We start from the raw sequence: 12,025 nt of genomic DNA, 5'->3' as shown, positions 1-12,025 counted from the left end.
CCTACTCCTACCTTGCCGCGTCTCAGGAGGCGTCTTGTCGGGCCTAAGGAGGGGATTCTCTAACATAAAAAAACCCCATGTGCACTCCACACGTACTCCGCTACCCTTGTAGCCGCTTCCGGCGTGTAGTGCACGCCTGACCTATTCAGGGGGACCCTACATTTCTCCACCCGATAGCGGAGGTCGAGAAATTTGCACCCCAGATCTCCGCAGAATCGTCTGAGCCTCTGGTTTAAGCCTTCCACTCGGCTCCAAACCAGAGGACCGCGATCGGTTCTGGGAACGATACTACAAATAGTTAGCTCTGATTCCACCCCGCGAGCGAGGCTTTCCGCCTTCACCAATTCCGCCAACCGCCTGTACGAACTGAGGATGACCTCTGAACCCAGACGGCATGAGTCATTGGTGCCGACATGAGCAACAATTTGCAGTCGGGTGCACCCAGTGCTCTCTATCGCCGCCGGTAGGGCTTCCTCCACATCTCGGATGAGACCCCCAGGCAAGCAGACAGAGTGGACACTGGCCTTCTTCCCCGACCTTCCCGCTATTTCCCTAAGGGGCTCCATCACCCGCCTAACGTTGGAGATCCCAATAACTAATAAACCCCTCCCCCCGTGTGCCTGCTCGGACCTTGCTGAAGGAGCAGCCACATGTCCACTCACAGGCAGAGCGGGCGATGCCACACGGCCAGCCTCCACATTGACGCTCCGCCTCGTGCGCCGCGAACGCCACTGAACCCGCCACTCCCCTTGGGGAGAGGGTGGCCCAACCGCGCCCGGTACCCGCGAAGATGTCTCGACAGCAGGGACAGTGGGTGAAGCATGTAACACCTGGGGTGTACCTTGCGACGCACTAGACTCCCCACGGCCGCTACACTCCGAGGCAGCAGCCTGAAGACGGCTGACCGCGGCCATCAACACGCTCAGCTGTTCGCGAACAGTGGCCAGCTCCTCCTGCGTCCGTACACAGCAGTCACACGTCCTATCTATCCTAAGGAATCAATTTACTGAAGAGAGTTAATCAACCTTTAACTAGACTGCTAATTCACTAAAGGTGGCTGCTTATTCACTAAACTGTGGTTGCTAGCCACTTCTTGTAGAAAACAATGAAAATAGCACTACCTGTCTCTGGACTGTATTGAAAACAAACACTAGCACTACTGGCACTATGGTTGACTACAGGGACTCTCTCTGACTGTATTCGAAACAAACACGAAATCTATGGAACACTATTACTAGCACTCGAAAATTAAAGCTTCCTAAAAGCAAATTCACACGGAAGAAGAAGTGACAAGTAAGAAAAATACAGTTAATACTTAAATTAAGGTAGCTCGCTGCACAGCAGACGTGAAGCAGGCGGCAGTTACGACGACACGTGCGGTTCCTCTTCGTCGAAATGTCTCGTCTCAAACTCGTCTAGGGTTTGAACCACACGTATCGCATTACACGCCCTAAATTAGATACTTGTGACCCTTTGGTTAAATTGTATGGCTGTTGGCAAGTTTGCGAAAGTGTATGAAACGTACAAAGTTAATATAAAATATAACAACAGTAATAATAATATCGGGAGCTAAATTAGTGACCCATGAGTAATGCAGGCCACACAGTTGCGATTTGGTTAGAATTATGTTTATTCAGAAAGCAAATTAATACCGAAAGTGGTAACAGTAATGTATTTTCAGAATTTTAAAAATAAAAGTACTCATTAGATTACCGTAGTTTCAGAAGGTACCACGAAGGTTAATGTAGAGAGAACAACAAAGTAACTTTTATCATATTTGAAAAAAGAGACAGCATTGGTCGTATATTTTTCTATTGCAAAATCGATTTTCTGTCACTGAGTGACCATCTTCAGTGCTATATTGTATAACAAATTGGGATGCACTGTTGTTACTAGGTTTACGGCAATCACATAGACTCCGTGATTGCCGTAAGCCTAGTAACAACAGTGCATCCCAATTTGTTATACAATATAGCACTGAAGATGGTCACTCAGTGACAGAAAATCGATTTTGCAATAGAAAAAAAATATATACGACCAATGCTGTCTCTTTTTTCAAGTATACCTGTTACCTGGTAGATGCTGTGTTTCTTGACTTCCGCAAGGCGTTCGATACAGTTCCCCACAGTCGTTTATTGAACAAAGTAAGAGCATATGGACTATCAGACCAATTGTGTGATTGGATTGAGGAGTTCCTAGATAACAGGACGCAGCATGTTATTCTCAATGGAGAGAAGTCTTCCGAAGTAAGAGTAATTTCAGGTGTGCCGCAGGGGAGTGTCATAGGACCGTTGCTATTCACAATATACATAAATGACCTGGTGGATGACATCGGAAGATCACTGAGGCTTTTTGCAGATGATGCTGTGGTGTATCGAGAGGTTGTAACAATGGAAAATTGTACTGAAATGCAGAAGGATCTGCAGCGAATTGACGCATGGTGCAGGGAATGGCAACTGAATCTCAATGTAGACAAGTGTAATGTGCTGCGAATACACAGAAAGATAGATCCTTTATCATTTAGCTACAAAATAGCAGGTCAGCAACTGGAAGCAGTTAATACCATAAATTATCTGGGAGTACGCATTAGGAGTGATTTAAAATGGAATGATCATATAATGTTGATTGTCGGTAAAGCAGATGCCAGACTGAGATTCATTGGAAGAATCCTAAGGAAATGCAATCCGAAAACAAAGGAAGTAGGTTACAGTACGCTTGTTCGCCCACTGCTTGAATACTGCTCAGCAGTGTGGGATCCGTACCAGATAGGGTTGATACAAGACATAGAGAAGATCCAACGGAGAGCAGCGCGCTTCGTTACAGGATCATTTAGTAATCGCGAAAGCGTTACTGAGATGATAGATAAACTCTAGTGGAAGACTCTGCTGGAGAGACGCTCAGTTGCTCGGTACGGGCTTTTGTCAAAGTTTCGAGAACATACCTTCACCGAAGAGTCAAGCAGTATATTGCTCCCTCCTACGTATATCTCGCGAAGAGACCATGAGGATAAAATCAGAGAGATTAGAGCCCACACAGAGGCATACCGACAATCCTTGTTTCCACGAACAATACGAGACTGGAATAGAAGGGAGAACCGATAGAGGTACTGAAGGTACCCTCCGCCACACACCGTCAGGTGGCTTGCGGAGTATGGATGTAGATGTAGATGTAGACAACATGGAGTCGCCAATCAATAACATTACTAATTTCGGTTTTTTAAATGATGCTTCTTTTTTTTCAAAATATAAAAAATAATAACGTTAATACCAAGGAGTCAAATATACAAAAAAAAAATAATCACAGTACGAAACTGCCGTTACTTAATAATTAAAATGCCGTGCAAATGTAAGGTGCGAACAAGTAGTATACATCAATCATCGAGAAACCATCATGAGGAAGGACAAGTAATAGTGTCACTTATACCAAGTGTATGTGATTGCCGTAAGCCTAGTAACAACAGTGCATCCCAATTTGTTATACAATATAGCACTGAAGATGGTCACTCAGTGACAGAAAATCGATTTTGCAATAGAAAAATATACGACCAATGCTGTCTCTTTTTTCAAGTATACCTGTTACCTGGTCGTAGTGCACAAGACAACATGGAGTCGCCATTTATCATATTTGCCTCACATCTGCATGAATTACAGAACTGTCACTATATCATGAAAGTTCTTTTCAGATTAAAATTCTGTGTTGGACCGGGACTCAAGCTTGAAGCCGAGTCATGAATTTCGCTAATGACACTGAGATGAAAAAGTTTACGTTTTCTTTACATGCATGTCAGAGTAACTTTTCGTTAAGTGTCTCTAAGTGACATTAAAAGTAATATAAATAAATGATTTAATAAACTGATTGTAATTCACTGGCTGAGCGTTGTTTACTGGGGTAAAAATCACCACCATTTCTGTACTGGGGCTCAAACCCTCAGTGAGCTACTTGACGCTTTGGTTAGGGCACTAGTTTTCATACAGGAGTACTGCCTTACAATATCCTGGCCGTCCGTCCAAGCAGACATTTCCCTGGTAAATATGAACTGAGCAGGGCGAACGTTGCTATGATTCGCTGAAACGTACACGACCTATTTCTTTCCTCGTAACTACTAGTCTGAGCTTGTGCTCCGTCTCTACTGATAATGTCGTAGACGAAGCATTAAATCCTAATGTCTTTGAACCAGCCTTCCTTTTGCTGCTTGAGGGATACAAGCCTGTAGGCTGTAGATGTAGCACTCCACATTATTTGACAACTACACCGTCACTTATCCTCTATATGACCATCATGCCATGTTTAATTCGTGCAAAGGCCTCAGCTTATATCTTTTAGCGTTTAAAACTTGCTCTGCGTTTAAATGATAGTGGGATTAACCATTAAATTTACGGTACCTTTTTGTTGCCACACTGCCACAAGACATAGAAGAAAGCGATGCATTTATATGTAGAGGTGGTTTAGCACCTATGACACCTAAAAGTGGGTTCAGATATACAGTTGAGAGTAATACGAAAATTTTATAACTACTGTTTAATCTGTAAATTTATTTACTTTTTTTCTAAATTACCGAACTGACAGTAACGGATGGATAAAATCGTGGGTTTGGTATGTCTTGACAAGGCAAAACTGTTTGTCATACTGGAATTCAAAATCGATTCCTTGCCTGCTACAGCCAATGACTTTTGTCAACTGACCGATACAGTTGTGTTTCTGATTCACTTTTCATGCCTCACTTCTGCGGTCGAAAACTTCTGCTACTATCTTACAACGTACCATCTGGACTAAGCAAACAGATATAATCAGTGACATACCTTACTAGTGTCACACACAACAGAATCACCTGAACTTTTCTTAGCACATATGAATCTCGGCTCTAGCGTCTGCATTTAACATACGTGATAGTTTAAGAACCTACATAAGTGATTATGAAATGAAGTAAGCCTGCTCGATATTTGAGCATTCAATGTGAATAAGATGAAATATATTCTTATTCTTTAAACAATGACATTACCGACCTATACAGATCCACTATATATAGTTTGAGAGTAAGCTACGCCAAATTATCTGATGCGAACAGCCCAAGTCTTACTCCTGCGACTGCTCTTCATGGACTGGGTACTGCAATATCTGTTCTGTCTCCTCGTATGTGGCTACAGCCAGTAACATCACAGCTCTTGCAGAGAAAAGCTATTACTCAGTAAAATTATTGAAATATTTTAAAATAGAAGTGCAGAGAAAAAATTAATTGTCTGACAAATAATTGCAATATTATCTGTTGCTCAAATAATGTAGAATAATGTCGGTATCAGAAGATATTCGAATTCGAAAAGAAGATGGTTGTAGTTTGACAACAAACTTCAGCGACGTAAGTTAATGAAATAAAATGTACAAGCTGTAAGAAAAAAAATAATAATAAAAATTATCACACTAGTATATCAGAAACTCTCTACACTGAAGGACAAGCAATGTTTAGAGAGAATCTGTCACGTACAAACAACATATTTACTTAGAAAGTTCTTATTGAAAAAGATAACATTTTTAAGGCTTGAGACGCACGTTGCTTTCGTTGGTTATGGAAAAGCCTCTGACATTCTCAAAAGACCCCTAGTATGCCTTCTCACAATTAAACAAGGATGATATTCCCGTATTGTGGGTGTTACATAAATAATAGTAAAAAGAGAAAATCTTCGATCTGAATATCCATCAACCAAACGGTACGTATGAGTTGTAACCTATCCTCTCCCTATTTTAATGTTTATATAGATAATTTAATTAATGGAAATGCAGAGAAAGCAGAGTACTCGGAATAAATGAATGTTCTTGAACACAATGTTATTTGCTGATGGCCAAGTTAACAATCAAGAAACTGAGGATGAAATTTCAGAGGTAGGTTATCTTCAGCAAAACTGCCCACGATTTAAAATGAAAATCGCCACATAGAAGAGGAAGACTATTTCTTGTAGAAGCGAATGGCCAGTGCGAACGAGAGTTATCTAGGTAACTGACTAAGTAAACAACTACCTCACTTCCAATGCCTTGGCTGCGGTATGACTTATGATATTGGCAATGATATCGACCGCAAAGTGAATAAGCACCAGATCTCTAGTGGAACAATCCAAGGAAAATTTTCTAAGTGCGCCATCGTATTGGGGATGATGCAAGGACAAGCAGAGAAAGGTTTACAGGTGGCCAAGAACACTAGAAACTGTATTACCACATAGAAAGTACACAGCAACAAAAGCTACGGAAACAGCTTCCAGCTGATGGCAACGCAAAAGGTCATCCTGATCTGCTGAAAGAACTTAGCTAATACCACATAGTCCTTGAAGGTGAAAGCTGAGCACCAGTTCGTAGGAACAGTCGTCGAAGGCTGCACTGGCGATGTGGAAGGTTTCAATAACGTGTGCTACACTTCGAGGAGTATACTCGTGGCACTTCCGAAATCTAACGCCGATGTCCAGCCTGGGACTCGCACTGCCTGGTGATCCGCTTGACGGTGTCCTACACGGGCCACCCAGCGGACGAATATTGGGAAGTTATCTGATGGCACGTGGTTCACGGACGCGAGATAGCACCTGCTGTATCCGTTGGGTGCGGCGTCAATACTTCAGCAGTTGTTGCAGGCTGGATGGGATGCGCCAAACTGCTGGCGTCTTCATAGGGCGGCAACCCGCAACGCTCTGTTGTGTGGCGTGTGGGTGGATCGGGATGAATCAGCCGTACGTCACACTTAGATACCGAAGAAGGGACTCGAATATTTTGTACACGGTTCAATAAAATCCGGGAGACAGATATTTCACTAATACTCTTATGTTTGCGCAGTTACTCTCATCTTAGCGCTATTACTCAAGTACGAGACAACAGTGACCGAAGTACCCTGTGTTAACAGATTCAGTGGGAAACAATCTTTTTCGAGACTACGAAGTCTTCGCTGGTGCGTATTCCGTGTTTCTCATTACTTTCCGGTCCACGATGGCGTTAAAGTGCGTTATTTTTTTTTTTAAGTGGAATCAAAGTCATCAAATACCCCACATATTGGCTTGATTAGAATTCACGCATTACATGCATTTCCACAGTCTCAAACCAGCTTGGAGCATTTTTGGGATTCGGAATCGATTCAACAGCATGCGACAAGGTTTTATCCATCATTTGGGATGGTGTTCCATAGCCCCTAAGATAATTGCTACAAGTATATGGCTAGGAAAAGAATCTAGTTCGAAACCAGTACGATATTAGATACCACTTATGTCAATTCGTATTTAGTTTTGAGACTGTCCAGACGCTTATTGAACCTATGGGTAAATCGGTGGCTGCACCAGTTTTGCTACCGAGCTTTGTATGACTAATAAAATATATCATGGAAAGATATAGACGTTGGAAATGAGATTCCTAAGATACTTGGATTGGTATGTCCAAGACCACATTCAAAACTGAAAGGTATATTTCCTTCAGGGCAAACTCAGCTTGTCCACAGGCCAAGGCGACAAAAATCATGAGATACACTACTGGTCATTAAAATTGCTATACCAAGAAGAAATGCAGATGAGAAATAGGTATTCATTGGACAAATATATTATACTAGAACTGACATGTGATTACATTTTCACGCAATTTGGGTGCATAGATCCTGAGAAATCAGTATCCAGAACAACCAACTCTGGCCGTAATAACGGCCTTGATACGCCTGGGCAGTGAGTCAAACAGAACTTCGATGACGTGTACAGGTACAGCTGCCCATGCAGCTTTACCACGATACCACAGTTCATCAATAGTAGTGACTGGCCTATTGTGACGAGCCAGTTGCTCGGCCACCATTGACTAGACGTTTTCAATTGGTGAGAGATCTGGAGAATGTGCTGGCCAGGGCAGCAGTCGACTTTCTGTATCCAGAAAGGCCCGTACAGGCCTTGCGACATGTGGTCGTGCATTAGCCTGCTGAAATGTAGGGTTTCGCAGAGTTCGAATGAAGGGTAGAGCCACCGGTCGTAACACATCTGAAATGTAACGTCCACTGTTCAAAGTGGCGTCAATGCGAACAACAGGTGACTGAGACGTGTAACCAATGGCACCCCATACCATCACGCCGGGTGATACGCCAGTATGGCGATGACGAATACACGCTTCCAACGTGCGTTCACCGCGATGTCGCCAAACACGGATGCGACCATCATGATGCTATAAAGAGAACCTGGATTCATCAGAAAAAATTACCTTTTGCCATTCGTGCACCCAGGTTCGTCGTTGAGTACAGCATTGCAGGCGCTCCTGTCTGTGATACAACGTCAAAGGTAACCGCAGCCATATTCTCCGATTTGATAGTCCATGCTGCTACAATCGTCGTCGAACCGTTCGTGTAGATGGTTGTTGTCTTGCAAACGTCCCCATCTGTTGACTCAGGGACGGAGAGGTGGCTGCACGATCCGTTACAACCATGCGGATAAGATGCCTGTCATCTCGACTGCTAGTGATACGAGGCCATTGGGACCCAGCATGGCGTTATGTATTACCCTCGTAAACCCACCGATTCCATATTCTGCTAACAGTCATTGGATCTCGACCAAAGCGAGCACCAATGTCGCGAGACAATAAACCGCAATCGCGATAGGGTACAATCCGACCTTTATCGAAGGCATCGCAACAACTTTGCACCAGGCAACGCCAGTCAACTGCTGTTTCTGTATGAGAAATCGTATGGAAACTTTCCTCATGTCAGCACGTTGCAGGTGTCATCACCGGCGCCAAACGTATGTGAATTCTCTTAAAAGCTAATCATTTGCGTATCACAGCATCTTCCTGTCGGTTAAATTTCGCGTCTGTATCACGTCATCTTTGTGGTGTAGCAATTTTAATGGCCAGTAGTGTACCTCCTAATATCGTGATGGTCTCCTTTTGCCCGGCCTAGAGCCGCATCTCGTCGTTGCATGGACTAAATGAGACGTTGGAAGTACCCTGCGGAGATAATGAGTCATGCTGCATCTACAACCGCCCATAATTGCGAAAGTGCTGGCGGTGAAGGATTTTGTACACAAACTGAGCTCTCGACTAGGTTCCCATAAACGTTCTATAGGATTTATGTCGAGCGATGTGGGCAACCCATCATTCTCTCGAACTGCCCAGAATGTTCAAACAAATCGCGAACAATTGTGGCTCATGACATGGTGCATTGTCGTCCAGATAAATTCCATCAGTGTTCGGGAACGTGAAGTCCATGGGTGGCTGCAGATATTCTCTAGTAACCGAACATAACCATTTCATTTAAACATAGCCCACGCCATTATGGAACAATCACCAACTTGCACAGAGACTTGTTGACAAATTGGGTGCATGGTTTCGTGGGCGTCTACGTCACACTCGAACCCTACAATTAGATCTTATCAATTTAAATCGTAGCTCACCTGACAAGGCCAAGGCTTTCTAGTCGTCTAGGGTGCAACTGATAAAGCCACGAGACCAAGAGGAGCGCTGCAGGCGATGGCGTGCCATTAGCAATGGCATCTGCGTCGTTCGTATGCCACCGTACCCTATTAACGGAAAATTTCGCTCGCTGTCCTAAACGATAGGTTCCTCTTACGTATCACTTTGTTTCTACGGCTGTTTCATGCGGTGTTGCTTGTCTGTCACAATGGAAACTCTACACAAACGTCACTGGTCTCAGTCGTTAAGTGAAGCCCGCCGGCCACTCTGTAATGCCTGAAATTTGCTATTCTCGACAGATTCTTGACACTGTGGATCTCACAATATTGAAGTCCCTGACGATTTCCGGAATGAAATATCCTATTCGTCTAGCTCCAAAATCATTCCGTGTTCAATGTGTGTTAATTCAGTTCGTGCGATTACTATGATGTCGGAAACCTTGTCACATGAATCACCTAAGTCCATAAATGGACTGCCCTTCTCTACCTACTGTACGCGATACTACCACCATCTGTATATGTGCATACCAATGTCCCATGACTTTCGTCTTCTTAGAGTAATTGTAGCAGTTACACAGTTGGGATAACGACTTCTCCTGATGGTAGCGAGTAAAGAAATATTCGAATCGTGGCGACAAGACAACCCCATGATTCGGCTGGTAAATCGAGAAGATTTCATCAGGTTCATACTAATTTCCAAGTACTTCCTTTGCACGGTAGGTACAATGCATTGAAATGTAAATGATATATTGAAACCTTCCCGTCTCCTCTCTATACCTCTTTTGTTACTGATAACCTTCCCTTTTACAACAAACTATGTAACCTTTTCTTAGGATTTATTTCTCTTGCTTAATAATAACAAATGAAATCTTCGCTTTGAAATTTATTCTCTTTCTCTATCTTCGCATACAAATTTAATTGCTGCTAATAAAAAGTGATTTTCTGATTATTTCGACGAAACATAGAATGTGTCGTCGTCGTGGCCCTTAGTCGTTGTCTGCAATAACCCAAAACTGTTCCTTACCTTTTTTACTGTTACTGGATCGCCATCTGACCTACATCGAACTGCGACATGAATATACTTACTCTGTTTTACTACACTCTATTAGCTGTTGGTGGGCTTTCATAATAAGGGGCTGAATTTAATACCAAAGCTGACGTTATTCTTTAATAGCGAAGCTGACGTTATTCTATAATTAATTTTACTGAAATTACGTAATTAATAGTTAAACTTTTTATAGACAACAATAAAATTTTGCAAAGTTTTACGTTGATAATTTTTGGGATGGATTATAATTAGAAATGCAATATTGCTGGCAAAAGTTAATTATATTCTGAATGGATGATTTTACAAACGTTCAAGTGGGATTTACTTTTTACAATAATCTTACAACTAGCAATGCGCAAACATTCCTACAGTAGTCTTGAGTTTCTCAAAAAAATTAATTCAATAATATTAGTTCCTCTCATTATAATAGTTAGCTGATGTCGCTGTACATCCGTTTATAATCTCTTGTAATCATAGCTAGTGGCTGGCAGGCACACCGCTCCTCTCAACCTCTCGCTTGAGACCTGCTACGGACTCGCTTCACTTCTCGCTTACTACTGACTTCCTACGAACGCTAAAGTGCGGTCACTCCTGCCAACAATGCTTTCTGGTTCAGACAATCCCTGCTAACATTACAAAACGTATCAATGCACGGTCTCTCCCGCTCTTTTCTTAAAATGTATCCATACACGGTCTCTCCCGCCTTTTTTTTAAAATTATATCAAATTGCGGTCTCTCTTGTCAACAATACTTTGGTGCAGACATTCCCTGCTACCACAATTATTTCCAACATGACAAATATTAATTACTCCTGCTTAATCCTATTAATAAAATATAAACATCTTTCATAAATTGTGATTTGACAATAGACAATAGAAAGATATACGTCTTACAATATTTCGTAAGCATTAACATACTATAAATAATCACTTTAAAAATTTGAAATTAATGGACAATCAGACGTATGAACGCGTGTGTGAATGTGTGTGTGTGTGTGTGTGTGTGTGTGTGTGTGTGTGTATGTGTGTGTGTGTAGTATAATTACTTTACAGTCTGAATAAAATGCAAGAGGTAAGAATATTACAACGAATAATTTCATGTAGACAGAGTGGCAGGAGAGTGATTGGAAGACCAAGGATGTAAATGTAGAAATTTCTCCTGTGGCCCTAACAAGCGGTACGGCTAACAGATCTAGACTGTCCGGAGACCTCCTCCGCTGCAGTGAAGAGACGCTCGGCGTGTGCTGTAGGCGTGTCGCGCGTGGCGCTGTTGCAGTCTGGTGCCGCGACGCGTGCCTGAACGGCGGCCAGTGCGTGGGGCCGGACCAGTGCGAGTGCCCGCACAACAGCAGCGGCCCCACCTGCGGCACGCCCGTCTGCGACCCGCCCTGCGAGAACGGCGCCACCTGCCAGCCCGGAAACACCTGCCTCTGCGACGCCGTCTTCACCGGCACACGCTGCGAGAAGAGGTCAGCCGCCACTCTCTTCTTCTGACCGGGCGAGCAGCTACACTTGAAGCATAACTAAAACACCTTCACACCCTACCACAACACAGGTCAAAATTTAATGATGATTGT

General features: G+C 43.1%; 1 protein-coding gene across 1 annotated transcript in view; it reads left to right on the top strand.

Annotated features, from left to right (window-relative positions):
* The window catches only part of LOC126188420 (wnt inhibitory factor 1-like), a 100,178-nt gene that overhangs the window by 75,616 nt on the left and 12,537 nt on the right, over positions 1-12,025 (top strand). The window contains exon 4 of the mRNA XM_049930024.1: positions 11,725-11,917. Within this exon, the coding sequence (XP_049785981.1) occupies positions 11,725-11,917 (193 nt within the window). The remainder of the gene's footprint in view (positions 1-11,724; positions 11,918-12,025) is intronic.

This window comes from Schistocerca cancellata, chromosome 5, assembly GCF_023864275.1.
Source record: "Schistocerca cancellata isolate TAMUIC-IGC-003103 chromosome 5, iqSchCanc2.1, whole genome shotgun sequence".
NCBI classification, from domain to species: Eukaryota; Metazoa; Arthropoda; class Insecta; order Orthoptera; family Acrididae; genus Schistocerca; species Schistocerca cancellata.
The sequence above is the reverse complement of the archived record's forward strand: the minus strand, read 5'-3'. Positions and strand labels throughout refer to the sequence as shown.